This window comes from Atta cephalotes (genome assembly GCF_000143395.1).
Source record: "Atta cephalotes unplaced genomic scaffold scaffold00021, whole genome shotgun sequence".
Lineage (NCBI taxonomy): Eukaryota > Metazoa > Arthropoda > Insecta > Hymenoptera > Formicidae > Atta > Atta cephalotes.
Window position 1 is genome coordinate 3700721 of NW_012130085.1, and position 17825 is coordinate 3718545.

General features: G+C 36.3%; 1 protein-coding gene across 1 annotated transcript in view; it reads right to left on the bottom strand.

Annotated features, from left to right (window-relative positions):
* Positions 1-1269: 1269 nt before the first annotated feature.
* Positions 1270-17825, bottom strand: part of LOC105619461 (integrin alpha-PS2) — a 76017-nt gene continuing 59461 nt past the window's right edge. The window contains exons 6-14 of the mRNA XM_012200979.1: positions 8726-8774; positions 8334-8411; positions 6929-7104; positions 6262-6500; positions 5722-6033; positions 5315-5618; positions 4338-5237; positions 2088-4244; positions 1270-1362 (exon numbers count right to left, since the gene is read on the bottom strand). Coding sequence (XP_012056369.1) covers positions 1270-1362; positions 2088-4244; positions 4338-5237; positions 5315-5618; positions 5722-6033; positions 6262-6500; positions 6929-7104; positions 8334-8411; positions 8726-8774 — 4308 coding nt within the window. The remainder of the gene's footprint in view (positions 1363-2087; positions 4245-4337; positions 5238-5314; positions 5619-5721; positions 6034-6261; positions 6501-6928; positions 7105-8333; positions 8412-8725; positions 8775-17825) is intronic.

Sequence of the window (17825 nt, forward strand, 5' to 3'; positions counted from 1 at the left end):
TATATATATATATATATATATATATATATATATATATATATATATATATATATATATATATATATATTATATATATATATATATATATATATATATATATATATATATATATATTTTTTTTTTTTAATATTATATCTTAACGTTATATGTACAAATCAGTTCTAGCTTTCTATTATACTAGAAAGATAAATCCTTCCTAATTGAAATATTATTGCATTAAACCACTTTTCATGGACAGTTTTAGTAACGTAAATTAATAATTTACAGATTGTACACACACATTCACCTTGCACGCGTGACAATGCATCACGCTATTGTTACAGCGCTCAAGCATACGTTATAATATTATGTATATAATATAAAAATTTAATAAATAATTATAAAGTCCCACGCGATTTAAAAAATCGCTCTTCAGGGAAATTAGACCCCTTTCACATGTTCTAAATATATTACTAATAAAATATTATCTAAAAGTACGAAATTGCAAAAAATATGTAAAAGACTGAAGAATTTTCTACGACGTGTTCAATAAAATATAAGACACAATATCCGGCTATACAACTACTCATGTGAAAGGGATCTTAAAGGAGAAATTATCGATGATATTTTCGGTATTGAATACATTCCACTAAATTCTAATCACCGGCGAAATATGAAATCGTTTTTAAAGTTCGTGCCAACTAAACGCGGATAAAAAAATAATTGTACTCTATTGTAAAAAGACAGCGGAAGCGACGAGGCACGTATCAAGGCGTTTTACCGTGAATAACGGTACAAAAAATAACATTATACATATATTACTTATATATACAAAGATACGATTCGTCGAAGAATGTTGAAATATTCGTTCGTATCTGCCGACTGTACGCGCGGCTTAAGTAATTACAAGTAATAATAATAATAAAAAAAAAGAAGAACGTCTCCTGACTAGAAACTTGCGTGGTCGAGCTGCAGGAGCTGGAAGGAGTATTCGACGGCAGTATACGAGTGACGAATCAATCGTCACTCATCCAAAATTAACGTTTCTGTGTACCTTGACGAATCTCGTCTTGTCTAGACGCGGATTAAGGCACTGTTGAACGCTAACGAGATATTCGGTAAAAGTCGAAACTATGTTCGCAGACAACACCAAATCCATGCAACGCGTGTTCCCTCGATTATTCGAACTAAGGCGTTTTTCATGGTTCTACGCAGTCAAAATTTTAACTCGTTTACGATTCAATTTAGTATATAGCCAGAAAATCGAAACTTAAGAGTGGTAGTCTTCCTTTAGTGATCCTCGCCTTGTTGAAAATGGCCGTTTCGGTTTAGCGGTTGTCTCTCTGGAGCGTCGGAAGGTCTGTTCCTCTTGAAGAAACCACACTGTAAATGATAAATAAAGTGGATTGATTATCATTAATCCACTATCATCTTGATCTCAATTAATCATTATCAATATCAAAGACATGAATCAATCTACATAATAAACCAAACAAGGGACTCCGCATTAATCACATGAAAAAGTGGTTTCAATTGAAACTGTGACATTTTACAGATTATTCTGATCAAAAATTTTTTTAGACAAAACCATAAAAAAAATGGACATTTGAAAGTTGATATTTTTTATCTAAATGAACTAAAAAATATCTTTATCTAATAAATTATTCATTTTTTGGCAATTGTAAATATCTTAATATTTTTTTGCGAAATAATGAAATAAATAAATCGACTAATATAAAGAAAACACATATAGTTGTTAAAAAAAAATACAATTTGCAATATGCATACTTGCAAACTTTGTGTTTTCTTTACATTAGTTGATTCGTTTCATTATGTGCGTAAAAGTATAAAGTAAAGTTACCAAAAAATGAACAATTTAGTACTTAAGTCAAAATATTTTTCAGTTTCGATTTCGAAATAATAATTTTAAAATGACTAGAACAAAATCTCAAGTCCATTTTTTATGGTTTTGTTTAAGGAAACTTTTGAGTTTTATAATAACTTTTTCATATTATTATTTAATCATTCGCAGTCTTTTTCGTTACAAAACATTTGAGAAAGCGCTATAATTTGTAACGTTTCTACATTACATTCGTCTTTAGACTCACCTTATAAAGCAAATAAATGAGTAGCAAGAGGATAATCATTCCCGCGCAGGCCGACAGAACTACCACCCATATTGGAATCATATCCGGAGAAGAAGGTGCCGCGCTAGGCTCGATATTCGTTATAACTTCGTCGCTCCTAATGACCTGTTCAGCAGGCGTACCGATGAATGGTTGCTTCGTGACACGAGCCACCAATTTCGTTGACACTTTCACTTTTTCTTCAAGAGCTACTTCCTTCAAAGTCCTAGCATCCACGCGATATCTCGCACTAATCCATACTTCTTGATCTTTCTTCAATGGCCCTAGCACGCATCGCAACATAACGCACTTTGCTGAATCGCACGGTCGTACTGGTGTCTGTAACTCGGGATCGTTTTCCTGGTAATAATCGTCATCTTGGAACGTAGTTGCATCTGACGGATCGTCCATCTCATCGAGGTCTCGTCGATGTCTGTGAAGCCACTCGAATTTCTTGAATTCCTCAATATCGACCATGTCGCTCTCGCGTCTATATCGCGAGCTTGGAAAATCGGGTCTGTCAGTGAGAAACTCATCATTAAACTGGTCACGGTTTCTTCCGTAGACTCTGGTATTGCTTGTTCTCTCTTCCGTCCGTTTTTCTTCATGTGTACGAGTATTATATCTGCTTTCGTAACCTCCGTCCGAAGTTGCACTAGATGATTCCTCATGCCAAGATTGACTGTAAGTTCCCTGATCTTGATTATCAGCATTGCTACCTAAATCATCATGTGAACCACGTAAAGTGTACGTTCTTTCCTCTGTGTGCGTGAAAGAACCCTGAAGAGGAAATCTTCGGCCATCTTTCAACACGATGTAACCTTTACTATCTGGAGCAATAAATAGCTGACCTTCTATTCTGAGGAATCGACTGTCGCGAGGTTCTGTGGATTCCGAGATGTAACTTTGACTACCATAACGATCTTGAAGAGGAAACATAGAACCGTCCTGGAACTCTATGTATTCCTTCCTGTCAGCGGATGTTCTGAATCTTGCCTTGAACTGTACATACTGTTGTCCCTGTCTACTATATACTTGGTAACCAGCTGCATCCTTCGACAATGTGCCAAAGATTCGGTTCAATTCTTGCGTGGAGCTGACATTATGCAAATCAAATTCTCGACTTCCGATTGCCTCTTCGCGGTCGCCAGTGAAATCATCTTCCGTAGATGGATGATGACCATCCGTGGTCGCTCCGTAGCGTCTTTCCGCGTCGTAGCTATGTTCTCTCTCTTCCTGCAAGCGTCTTTCCTCTTGTTGTCTTCGCCGTTCTTCTTCTTCTTTTCGCCATTCCTCTCTTCGTTCCTCTTCCTGCCGACGTCGCTCTAACTCTTCTCGATGACGTTGTAGGGCAAAGTTACGTTCTTGCTCCTCTTGCACCTTCCTCTGTCGAGTTTCCTCCTCCTGTCGCAGACGAAGCTCTTCCTGAAGCTTCCTTTGTCGAATCTCCTCCTCCTGACGAGTTTCTTCCTGAAACTTCCTCTGTCGAGTCTCCTCCTCTTGACGCAAACGAGCATCCTCCTGCTGTTTCAATAGCTCTTGGTATCTCCTTTCGCTTTCTGTAATAATTGAATCGTATCTTTCTGAAGGTGAGATCGTGTGTCCTGGCGCTTCACCGCTCTCTTTCCAACGACTTTCTATCCTAACAGATTGGTTCGTACGTGTTCCATAGGACTCGAGATCAGGCAATCTCGAACCAAAGGATTTTTCTTCAGATTCACGGAACCCTCCGCCTAAAGTTGTGGAACCGTAATTACCGCTTGATTCCGTGTGAAAAACAACGCCGCCGCGATTATTAGATAAATTACTGCTATCGATCGAGCTAGTTCCAGAAGAATTGTGCGTATACGTTGTGGTAAGTACTTCGGGTTTTTCTCCCGTTGGGTTTAGCTGAATCCTCCTAGTCTCGGTAATACTAGAAGAAGAGGAAGAAGACGATGACGAGGAGGAGGAGTGTCGTGATTTCTGAATATTCGAACTATCGCCACTATTAATCTCCGCTTCTTCCTTTTGATTCACTTTATTACGATCTATCTCAAAGCCTCTTTGAACATTGATTGTTCTGCCTGACTGCGACTCATCTAAGATTACGCCGGAGTAATCGGGATAATTCAAGTGCACTCTTTTGCGCTGATCCAACTAATAATATATTATATTATATTATTATGATTTATATTATTGTATATACATATATTATGAAATATAAAAAATAATTTTTAATTTTATACGTACCTTCAAACTGAGATAATTTGCATTGGCAGATTCGCAAGCGATCGGACCCGCAGTCTCCGGTTGCTCCAATAAATACATCAATGTCTTTCCAGATAAAGTCTGCGCAGGCCATACAAGGAATGCTTCTGCCTCGACGATATCCGATGGGCCTTGATTGCGAATGGTATAATTATGTGTCACCGCTGGCCCCAATTCGAGCTCCGTTGTAATGTTTGCGGCAGTGTAATTGTCAGGGTTATAATACAGATCCTTGGGCTTACTCTCACCGTCGACGCGTAAATCTGTTTCTATCCAGATCGGCAATGACAAGTTCTCTTTGTTATCATAGATAGTATTGAGATCTTCAGGGTTCGTAGAATTAACATGCATATTAAACTCGTAGATAGGCTTCATGCCGTGAGACGTCACAGGCTGAAGTAACACCTTAAATTTCACCAGCTTTCTCTGTGGCAGTGGATTTCCAATATCACAACGTAAAGTATTATTGTTCGATTGTTTGGGTGCAGAACAGTGAACAGGAATTTCTAAGGTTTCTATACGTTCGATTTTGATATAATCGATACCGGCCGGTAATTGCAGATTGTACGTTGCCTCGAATGCATCTTCGCCTGCGTTTTCAACTAAGACTTCGAGTTCAAGTCTTTTACCAGATCCTAACAAATATCTGCCAACGTTGGGTCTCACTTTGAGTTGTAAATCGGGTATACAAATGTTATCGGATCCGCAGTTCTTTCTGATAGAGAGAGTATCCTTCCTGGAAGTTGTCGCGCCAAGAACTGGTCTCAATGGCATTCTAGGATCACGATGGCGATTGTCAGGAATCCGTTCTTCCTCCAGACTCATACGCATCTCGGCATCCAACGACGTTAGTTTATCACGAATATTAGGAGTCACGTAGACCTTTAAAAAACAGTGCCAAAGTTGTAAATTTTAAAAAAGGAAATATAGAATATTGCAAAAATCAACTGTCTACCTACCTGGACTGTACGACAAAACTGGCGATCGCGTTCTACCGAGATTGTATGATTCATCGTGTTCTTGTTCTCCAACTCTAAGAAGAACAGTCTCGGATTCTTTGTTTTCTTTACGTCGAGTACATACTGTATGTTGAAATTGTGCCTTATAAGAACACCCTCTCCCGTATACTTGAAGCAAGCTCTAAGTGGAAAACACGTAACTCTGTTGTTGTCCGAAAGTGTGCAGTTTCTATTGTCTAAGGAAATCAACTTGGATTCGGAGTCGAAGGATACGTAGGAGTCCATCTTGATTACCGGTCGTGATCTGGAGAATGCACAAAGTTTAATTTCAAAACCAAATATAATTTAAAAAACATTTTCTACATCCAGAAGACATCGAGAGATGAATAAGGATAATTGAAAATAACCTGAAAAACATTGCTGCTCCCGACTCATATGCACCGACTACTAAGTCTGGATAAACATTGCCATCGAGGTCAAGGCCACCGGCTACAGAGAATCCGAAGGTCTGCACTGGATTGTCCAGGTCCTCTGCGTGGATTACTTGGGAATATTTTTCCAGTACTCCAGTCCGTGAACCATGATAAATGTAGACGGCACCGCGACCGTTTGGACCAGCATAGGGCGCGCCGACGACGAAGTCACCGTAACCATCACGGTCGATGTCCCCCAGAGAAGCCAGCGACAAACCGAAACGTCCGCGGTTGCTTTCGCCGTCCCTGGATAACGATAAGCTTTATCGCCGCGGTTCAACGAACTTGCGTGACACAGGGCTCATTTAACCCTTCGGGTCGGAGTTAATGAACTTGGGACCAGCAGAGATATCCGTTTTACGGACGAATTTTCTCTAAATATATATATTTTTGTAAATATAGTATGTATAATATATAATATATTATATCCCCTCTATTCTCTCTTATTCTTTAAAACTCATGAAGCTTCATTACCTTGTGTCGAATTTGCGGAATTTTTCCACACCATCACCCTGATAGATAACGTAAACTCTTCCAGTTTCGATGGTCATTTCCGGATTATCTGGGACCGTATACATGGGTGCACCGACTATCAGGTCATCTAACCCATCTCCATCTATATCGCCGGCAGTTACTGCGTAACCGAAATAAGCGCCCATTTGTTCGCCAGTAAGATTTCGAGGATTCGTCATATTCGATGTAAAAAGTAAGACCTACGATCATATTTTCATGTCAGCCTACATTTGCAATAATGAGACATATATTGCTCTCGTGCAAATTTCATCGCGGTTTTAAAAATTTGGATCTTATCGATTTATTTAAATTTCATGTGATATGTTCTTATTACAATTCAATATTTAAATACATAGGAAATATACAACGTACCACTTTGCATTTCTTAATGTTAGAGAGATTAAATATTACTACTGCGCAAGTATTTACATTTGACTGAATTTATCTTACATGCAATATTCCTCGCGTTTATCAAAATCCTTTAGTATAAATTTTTTTAACATTTTAATATTGCAATTTTTTTCTTCCCTTCTTTCTCCTTTCCTCATATTCATCGTCTTTTTTGTACTTTTTTGTACGTCATGTTGTCTTCAGATTTCAACCTGTAATATAATATTCTTCTACACACCTTGCCCAGAAGATCGGAACCGCGCGGGACGCCAACCGCGGTACCACTATCTCCGTTTCCAACAAAATCTCCTGTCGCGACAGAATAACCCATATAACTATCGTCCTCCTTCGCAGGACCCTCTTTGGTGAACATGATTCTCGATCGGCTATTCAAGGGTTGTGAAAACGCTTGTCCTACAAAACAATTCCATGACGTTAGTAAGAGAGATATCCTAAGAAGCGACGGGAATGCGAGTGTTTTTATGATCACAGCTTTAGTCAAAGGTCTCTGAAAGGCTGTCGGCCTTTGCTGCAGTCAGGAAATAGCTCGCACAAAAAGCTTCACAAAATCTTTTATTGCATCGAAATATAAACTGATCAATTGAATTTGATTTTCATCGGATAAAGAACAATTTGACATTTAATAATTAGCTATAGCTAAACTAAAATTTAAAAAAAAATATTAATTAATTTTCAAGAGAATTAATATACATATATCAGGAGCATATACACATCCATATACGTATGCGTACATATTTAATTTTATAAGATTTTGTGAAAATAACACTATATAAACATAGGAATAACAAGCTCTTCTATTATTAATCTAGCATTTGTTCTCGCTATTAATATCAAGCGATCGTCACTATTTAGCAACGTTGGCGCAAACTCTCGAGCCGATTAAGGGTATTATAGCTTTCTAGTTGGATCCGTATTACCACGGCTCTTGCTGCATCTGTAGCTTGCTGAAGCTGTAAGAAGCGGGCCCGCACCTGTTAGAAATGATCACCCACCACTTATTTGGCAGTAATTAAAAAGAAATAATAGTGTACATCGTCACAATTACAGCTAATTTTTAATTTATCAAGAAAATGAGATACAAAAACAACTTTTAATTTATATAAAAATTTTAATTTTTATTTAATTTAATTTTTATTTAATTTATAATAACATAAGTAAATAATATAAAACATCAATCATACAGACTGTAAATCACCCAAATTATATATAAAGGAAGAAATTAATAATACTATTTATACATTTTCGGATTATAATGAGCATAGTTATACTATATTTATTGATTTTGATTATATAATTAATAACAAGTGTTATACATTAAGCATAAGGATAAATGATTAGAGTTACTGCCAAGCAAGTACAAAGAGGGTGGAATATACTCTCGTGTTACTTGATACCTGCCTCCGACGATTTCCTGCGATTAATGCAAATTATTACTGCCGGCTTTCACTTCAGTTTTCGCACTCTCGGAAAAAGCCGACAAGCAACACATTGTTAATTTGGCAAGTAAGAAGTCGTCAATACGAGAGAATGGTAGCTTATTAGAAATGAGAGGGTGGGGGGGGGGCGACAGGGTAAGGGACAGTACTTTAATTACGGGGAACGCCTTCAAGTGTTCGCGATACCTGATGCTTCGGCTTCGGTGATTAACATCGTCGCCACGAACTTCAACCTCATGGCGGCGGCGATCGAGTATATTTGACCTGCAATTTGTTAAAGGAAATTCTCCTCTGAATTATTAGTGAGATCTAGAAGTCGCACGCTCTTTCTTTCTATCTCTCTCCTTTTCTCTCTAATCTCTCTCTTTCTTTCTAATCGCTAATCGACATCCGCTCCTCCGTTCTCGTTCAGTCGCATCACTCCGTGGATCAGATAATTTTGATTGAAAAAAAGAAAAATAATAAATACACTTCTACGTTAGCTTAAAAGACAGATTTTCGGCCGGCTCACATACGTCCTAAGATATATACGGGTATTATCTTAATAAATTAGACGAAAATTTAGTAAAGGATCTCACCTTGCCAGTAATAACTGCCTGGTGCTCCTATGAAAAGTCTCTCGCCATTCTGAAATAGTAGAAAAGTAATCGTTAGCGAATTTTTTCACTCGTTGTAAAGCATGAAGATGTTAAAATCTAATTTATCTCCAGCAACTCTTTTGCTCGCATTCACATAATTGTTTTTATACCATTAATTATTCTTATACTTTTCCTTTGTGGAAGACGAAGTATCTCGCAAAACAAAAGAAGCGATAAATAGTACGTGTGATCTTCAGTGCCTCGGGTACATAACTGAGAAATGAACTCACGAAAAAATAATCTAATCTTTTTTTTTAATTTATAAGATAATGCCGTAGATAAGAGAAGGGAGGACTTGTGCGAGTCTGAAATGCGATAAATCAATCATTCGTATATATGCAAGCCGCACATTTGCTGCACACAGCCGCGTCACGCATGTTAAATCGTATTAGAAACTGCGGTGGCCTTTACGAGACTTCTCGATACGAAGTGCCATCGCCTCTTGATGCACAACAAGAAAAACGCTGCAAGACTCGAGAGATCGATGGCATCTTGATCGAATGATAAAACATCGTGAGATATCACGAATACGATACCTGTCGATAACTTTCTCATAAATCTATAGTGCATAAGCTCCGTTACGAAATATCTTCACCATTTCTAATGATACTTAACGTACACGGCGATTGAAGATACAGATTTTTTACACGAATCAAATTAAGTACAGAAAGAATATAATTTTGTTGAAACTAAAAATTTAGTTAAATACAAATCTAAAAATATTTTTGTTGATTATCAGTATAATAATTATGCAGAACATTCAAATCAATTGCTAGAATGTTTTTACTAAGAATAGATAATTATTTTGATCCAACGAAATTATTTTCAGATCTGTATCATAATTAAATGTTTTACTACCTCAGCAAAAACCATTTTTTTCATGTGCGAATTCAATGATATAGCAAGATTTTTTTGTCAAATTTCGCGAATTAACTTTTGCTTTGATAAAATTTTAATTAAAAAATTAATCACAGGAGTATGTAATCTTAAATTATTTTTTATTCAAAACTTACTTTGTTACGACTTCTTTCAATTATTTATTTATGAAAATGACGGGCAATTTGTACATATTCTATTTAAATTTGTCAACTTATTAAATTTAATAAATTTATTATTAAATTCCTGTATATTCAATCCTATATATTTATTATTATTTATTATTAAATTCCTATATATTCAATCCTATATATTCAAAATACTTAAAATTTAAAATATTCCTAATCTACTTAAATGTAACTCATTTTTACTTAATAATTCTACATTTTGAATTCAAATTAAATATTTAATTAATTAATTATATTTTTTAATAAAATAACAAAACATAAAATCCCTATTAAGATCCCTCCCCCCCTATCGTTATACAGTGAAAAAATTGCTATTTTTTGAGGCAAAAGTGTAAAGATCGAGTCGAATTATGAAGATGGACCGACGTAGTAAATGTGATAAGTACCATGCACCAAAGGACATCTGCGTGGTATCGCGTACAGTATGCATTATTTATGACTGCAATATGTAATATGGAAGCAACCGTGCTTTTGTCATGCAACATCTGTCTTGCGCGTTAAATGTACGCGAACCGTAGTAGTTGGCGGTACAAAGACCTCTCGCGGTACGCGGCACAGCGTGCTCTTTTGCGTTCATACAAAAATTTATTATCGCAACAGTATGCAACTGATACGCGACAATGGGAGCGCCAACGTCATGACTTAAACGTTCTCCAAAATATATAACTCACACAACGCCGGCGATCCCCGAGCGAAGGCGTGGAAAAATCGATGTACTGTTTCAACGTATCCGCGAAAGGTAAGACGTAAACGAACGAGCTGCTTCATGGAACGGAAAATGAATGTGGCACAGTCCGTGTAATAAAGCAAGAATTTCATTTGCATTGCCTCCGAGTCTACACATCGCATTTATTTTCATTTGTTTCCCGAAACGGGAATATATATCCTTTCAGGGAGGAGGAATTATTAAAGTAACACACTCTCTGCAAGATAGAGAAACCATCTCGAGAGTTTCACACACAGCATCTCTTGCGATATGAGACCTCTGTTGAATCGGTACGTGAGAACTCGAGTGGCTCTCGAAATTGTTGACGTATACTCGATGCTGTTGACCCTTTTGCGCTCGTCATTCCCATGCAACGCAACGTATCGAAAGTACTTGTACAGTTAGCACTTACGAAACGGATATTGTATTCGACAGTTTACTGAATCAATGTGAAATCACGGAAATCCGCCCACTCATTGACTTATACGGGAATTCTTTCGTTTACTCAGTGCCGAGAACAGATTTCAGAAAAACTACGAGACGGTCAGATGATACTATACAATGTGAAGAGATAAACAGCTAATTAATTTGTCTTTTCCTTATCGTCAGATCTACAACTATTGCGGCAAGTTCCGTACATGTATAACTGTAGAAAAAAGTTGGAGTCTGTTCATAGTCGAGGTCGCGACCCTGTAAACTAGCGTATTCGACTGTGCATTGGCGATGCATTTTATGTTTTACGTATCGTAACGGTGCACTCCCACGCATCCAACTAACGGCGGTGTCGAAGTAATGAAAATTACTCGCATACATATTAATCGACGGTCTACATGAATGATCGCGAAAGAAACTGAATGTGCAAATACAATAAGATCATGCAATATGGATGACAACGGATTGAAAATGGAACAGAAAATGTTGGCTACTTTTATACGATTATACTTTAAGATTACATCACGTAGTCTGCGTTATCAAACTGAATGCTAATGTCCATTAAATATAGCAATATTAATTATAATTACAGAGAATTAATAATTTTAGATATGTCAAATATAATTTTATATGTCAATTAATAATTTTAGATATGTAATTAATCAATTTTCAATTAAATTCAAATATTCAAGCAGAGTTCGTTTTAATAGAATTTTCAGTTTGAATATTAATATATTCAATTAAAATAATCAAAAAATTGTATCTAAAGTAAGCAATCAATTTTTAAAAGGCAGAATTAATCAAGTCTAAATTAATTAGAGAAGACAAATTAATTTACAGATAAATTACTGAAGAAGATCTGGAATACTCCGTAAATAAATGTCTGGTTTTACAAAAAGATTACTGAACAACAGAAACGGTAGATTCCCTAAAAATCCATTTATCAAGACTTTATACGAATAGCGCTCAGATCAAAGCGTTAACGGTACGACAATATCGTTACACATTCTCTTAGACACCCACGCGCGATCTCGCTCGCCCACGTAAAGGATCCACTGCTGCAAGGAAGTAAGATACAATTTCTACAAATCGCACACAGGAAGAGAGACACGCGTTAATGCGAGTAGGGAAAGAAGAGCAACGCGGTCGAAATCGTGTAACACGAGATTCCATTTTTACATGGTGACGCACTTTCCCTTGCGAAACGCGATATCTCGCAATCGCGGTGAATGTTGCCGGGGGAATTATCGGATTATGGTCAAAGTTGTTTTATGTACAGACAATAAAATCGTACTACTATTTTCTGTAACTCGAGACATACGAGAGAATTAATGAAGATTGTAGAGAAATGAATGATAAATGTCGGCAATAAATGTATTAGTAACAATAATGAGATAAATTGTAATCATTCTATAATCATACCTTTAAGATATAATTTAATGTTTTTCAACATTAAACTTTCAACATAAACAGCAAAAAAAATAACTATTTTAGTGTAATTTAAAACAGTAAGTAATTTAGTAAGTAGTGAAAATAATAATTTAAAATTAAAAAAAATTTCAAACACAAGTGAACATAAATGCGATCAGTGATTGATTTATGTCAACTTGTTACGAAATAGTTAAAAAAACTCAGATAATTAAAAAAACTTCACAATCTTCAATAAAGTAATCAAAGGATCTGTCTCTCTTAAAAAGATGATTCAAGGAATCGCAGTAGAAAGCGAAAGGATTATCGCTCGCTGGTGAAGGTGCGCATTTCATGAGAAAAAGAGCACGTCTAGTTTCGTTTTACTCTGCTTATCATGAGAAACGGCGGCCGTTTATAAGACAATGCAGTCGCGAGGGTAAAGAGACGACCTCACTGGCGCGTAGGTGGCCTCCTTGCGACGTCGCACGACGGTGAACACGGAACACGGTGACAGAACGAAATGTCCGAGCCTTAAATGGCCACCTGAAACTCTCCTGCTGTTTGCTTCTTTGCGATCGCTCGCCCTTTCCCTCAGATTTCTTCCTCCGCAACCGACGCGACGGCGACGTGTATACGCACGCTTTAAACGTGCGGGCATAATGTCGTCGTAAGGATAGCGAGATCCTCTCCCTTCGGTGGCGTCAATTTTTCGCCTCGTCAGAACGTTCTCAAGTGATGCGATAACGAACGATCATCTACCTTCAGCTTTACGCAACGAAAATACTGAAGTGAAAATAGATATACACGAAGAGGTGATTAACACATCGACGGATAGTTATGGATGTCGTTGCTTGGTAGAAAATTCATTTTGCATCGTCATCTCTTAAATCACGATTTTTGTATTCTATATATCTCTTCTCCTCAACAATGAAAATATAGAAAAAGAAGAGATAATTTGGACATTGCCATTGCTCAACTTTAGCGTATCTTAGCTCGTCGACGATGAATTACACACTATTACACACATGCGCGCGCGCGTGTGTATGTGTGTGTATGTGTAAAATAAAAAATTCTTACATACTTGCATGTAAGAATTTTTTAACTTTAAAACAAAGTTTTAAGGAAACTTTAACAACAAAGTTTTACTAGCATAGTAATTGTTTATTTAATTTACTTTTTATAAAAAATACAATAAAATATACGGACAATAAGAGCATATACATATAATATCTACATTGGATATAAATGTACAATAATTATCTGTACTATCTTATTTGAACGTTTCGGTTTTTCTTCAAACCATCATCAGCAAATCCATAGGTGTCAAATTATGGCTATTCCCAATCAAAAAGTAGGGAAATGTTCATCTTCAATCTCACATAGAGTTTGAATTCCAACATTATTACGAGATTTTTGTCAAGACAAAATAAGAGTTTAAATAAGATGATATACAAATAATTATTGTACATTTATATCCTATGTAGACATTATTTGTTAATTATACAGAAATTTGCGCACCGATTTCCGCGCTGTGTATATATTGCCTATATATTTTATTGTATTTTTTTAATTTCGACAGCCCGATTAATATTAGGTGTGGGAAAAAGTTCGTGACGTTTTTTTAATGCCATCTAACAGGGAAAACGCCACGAATTTTTTCCCACACCTAATATTTATAATTTAGTATTTTTACTTTTTATACATTTAAATTTATTTGCCAGAATTCACAATAAAAAAATTGATTGTCTTTAAAGTCTTTAAAGTCCAACATTGCTAGCAGAGGTATAAGAATTCTTCGAACGTTAAATCTAAAGTTTATCTTCTAAATTTTTTATATGCTAATAAAATCTCGTTCTTAAAGTCCTCAAATATATAAGAATTTTTCAAATTTTTATAGTCTAAAATAGTATAAAAATGAACATTAAAGTTCAAAGACTCACGTTGAGGATGAAAATTTCACATTGCCGCCAATGGAGGACTATATATGCAATCTTTTGTATATCTATATTTGCGCATATATATGATTAAACTTCCGGATGTACAGGAGAATAAATATTGCGGTTACAGCCACAAAAAATTCACTTATATAAAATTCACATATAACGATCAGAGAATGAATGCCCGATATAAATGCAGCAACTCGGCAATGTAAATTCCCCGTTCCGGTAGAATTACAGTGTTTGTGGCGTCGTTTGTAACACAACCGCCGGTGCAATCGCGAACCGCGTTGGTCCTAATGGATCTCGCGATTGCTTATCAGAATCAAGCGAAAACGCATCCGCTGCATTCCTCCTAGTCGGACCAAACCAGTCCACAAATCCCTCGCCTCTTATATCCTCGAGTGTATGAAGCGTAAGAGAACGTTTCTCCTCGCTGAACAAATTAACGTACGAGCAGTCACGCGCGTTACCTGAGATAAGATATTAAATAAGGAATTACGTTAAGTTGTTGAGAACCAGGAACTTGACTAATAAAATTTACATATTCCATTCGTAATATAATATATTTATATTGAATGATTGAGAAAATATTTGATTGCTTAACACTTCTATATATTTTACAAGATTCCATTGCTAGCTTAAAAAGTTGTCACGTTGACAAAAGATACAGCTTAAAAAAACCAATTCTCTAATAAAAAGATAAAATATCATTATAAATGCTATCTTCTAATTTTGTAAAAAAATTTTAAAAATTACGTTCCTAATTAATATAGTTATATAATATTTAATTAATACTAAAACTTTTAAACAAAATGAAATAAGATATAGTTTTATCCTGTATCTGATGATGTCTTACTCGTGTCAGCTATTAAAATTTGAAACAATTCTGTTACTCAACTGAATGCAACGAGGATCATTTTGGAATCCAATGCACGACTCGTTAAGCTGCAGTAATGAGTTCACCATCTTTTGTTTGTTATCTCGCAAATATTATTATAATATTTATGAGTTGCAGTACGTTGGACCAACGATTCGCACGACCCGTTAAGGGAACAATAGGGGCCCATCTCATCGGCCAAACAATGTCAAACGTGCGATCGAATCACGTGCACACCATCGCGATCCGATAGGGTACTCCGGCGCGGATATAAAAGTCGGGTGCAATAGCCGTAACTTTTGTGTTCCGGCGCCATCCGTCTTTCGGGCCCTCCCTCGCCAAGCCGGGCCGAACCAAGCCAACCCAAGCACGGAGAACGCAAAGGGAGCCGTTCTGCTCGTCGAACCCGAAGAATGCGTTTTTTGACGTGTCGAGAGGTGAATCGGAGGTCGACCCGGCTGGTCTCGGGTCCCGGTTTGTCTTTCGGACTGCGCGACTCATACAAGTGGGAAGACAATGATCGATGCGTTTCTCGTATGGGAAGTAATTAAGATAGTCAGAAAATGATGGATTAAAAAGCAACATGTGTCCATGTGTCAGATAATTTTTATCTCTTGGATACGTGAATCTTTTGGTAGACTTTAAGAGTTGAAGTTTATAATATATGTTTACATGATATACACATATATATACATTTACAAGATACATAAAAATATTTCTGATTATTATTCTCACTAATTTCTCCAGCAGAATAAATAAATCTTAGAGTGCCTTCACTCAGACTGAATTTTATGTCAATATTGCATCAATATTTTTCATCTCATGATTTCTTCGATTGCTACACGTTAAACAGATTAGCCGGAGTACAGTAGTAAGCAAATACGTGCATTTGTCGTCGTAGTCGGTGTGACATGCAGAGATACGGTAAATGCGCGCGTGGAAGGAACGGAAGGGTCTACACGATGTACCCCCCATGGTCGGTCCCGATGCTTATACACGCGAAAAATTTGCAACCGAGACAATGGGTGACGTTGGGCGTCCCGTCTACGCGAAACACGACTGGCACGAGTTGTGTTCTGGCGCCAATCGAAAGGGGTTGGGAATAAACGGAGAACGGAGGAGATGGGAAAGACACGCGGGCGCCCCATTCAAAATTGAAATATAACCGCGCAGCCAAATATGTATAAGGGCCACAGTGAAATTTATATTCTAGTGAGTATACGCGTGCACACACGCGCCCATAAGTATGCTGCGCTTAAGTGCACGCCAAATGCAGTCGGGAGATTGCGACGACGACGCCGAGCAAGAAACGAGGCCCAAAGCTCTGATGAAGCAAGAAACTGTTGCGAGCGAGACTAACGTGGGATAATGCACGCGCGGATAGACGAGTGATGGACTCAGAAAAATCATAAACTACATTTTTTTTTATAGGCTACAATCGCAAGCATAACAGGTATCTCAATTTACGAGAGTAATTTAACGTTGAAATAAAACAGCAAAGACTACTGGTCATATATATTGGTTCTTTCTTGTTAAATTAACCAATATTTATCATAAAAAATGATCTTTGCATTATACATGATAAATGTTCATGATAATTTGTAATATAAAAAATTTATAGTAAAATAAGAAATGTAAAGTTCGATAGCAATTGAAATAACTAAAGTACACATAATTATTATTCTCCTTCACTAAATCATATTAATGCTTTTTCGATCAAAAGTCTATTATAATAAGTGATTAAAATATGATAATTGATTATAAATATTATATATATAATAAATATTATATATAATATTTATAAATGTAATAATTAATTTAAAAAATAAAAATATATAGTAAAGTACATATATGATAAATAATGTTAAATATATTTAATATTTTATCATTCAAAAAGTCATCCAAATAATTATGATCTAATCAATTTCAACAAGTAAATCTAAGATTGCAATCAAATTGCGGAGAAATCGTGCAACATCATCTGATCAATTGATCCACGTCGATCTAATTCAGAACATTTTCTCCTTGAGAAGTTCGACAAAAGAATACGTTCATACTAAAGAAGCTTGAAGGCTTATATTTCAATTGTCGAATTGGTGGTCGTGTAAGAAGTTGAACGGAAAGCCGTATCGATTGATAGCGATCGACTATCGATCGATCTTCTCTAGATCGTCCATCAGATAAGCTGCAGTACCCAAGTAATCCAGGCACGACAGAGGTAGGTACCAGCAGCGGTGATTTAACGCAAAGATCGATGGTCGATTGCATTCTCGATGGCGTCGAGAGGGCCTCTAAATCACGCTCATCGAGATTTAGCATACGCAAGGACTCTTTGCTACCGTTCGAGTTGTACAATGGCGTTTGTTTTCCGAAAAGAGAAATGAGCGCATAAGCACGAATAGCACATACATTTAATAAAAAATCACATTTATCCGGATTTACTAAAAGATTCTTAAAAATAAAAGATTTATGAAAGATTTCACAAAAGCAAATTCTGTTCATTTTTTTTTATAATCAAATTTTTTTATAATTTTGGTACAATTAAAAAATTTTTAAATTAGATTTTAGTCATTTTATATACATATATATATATATATATATATATATATAT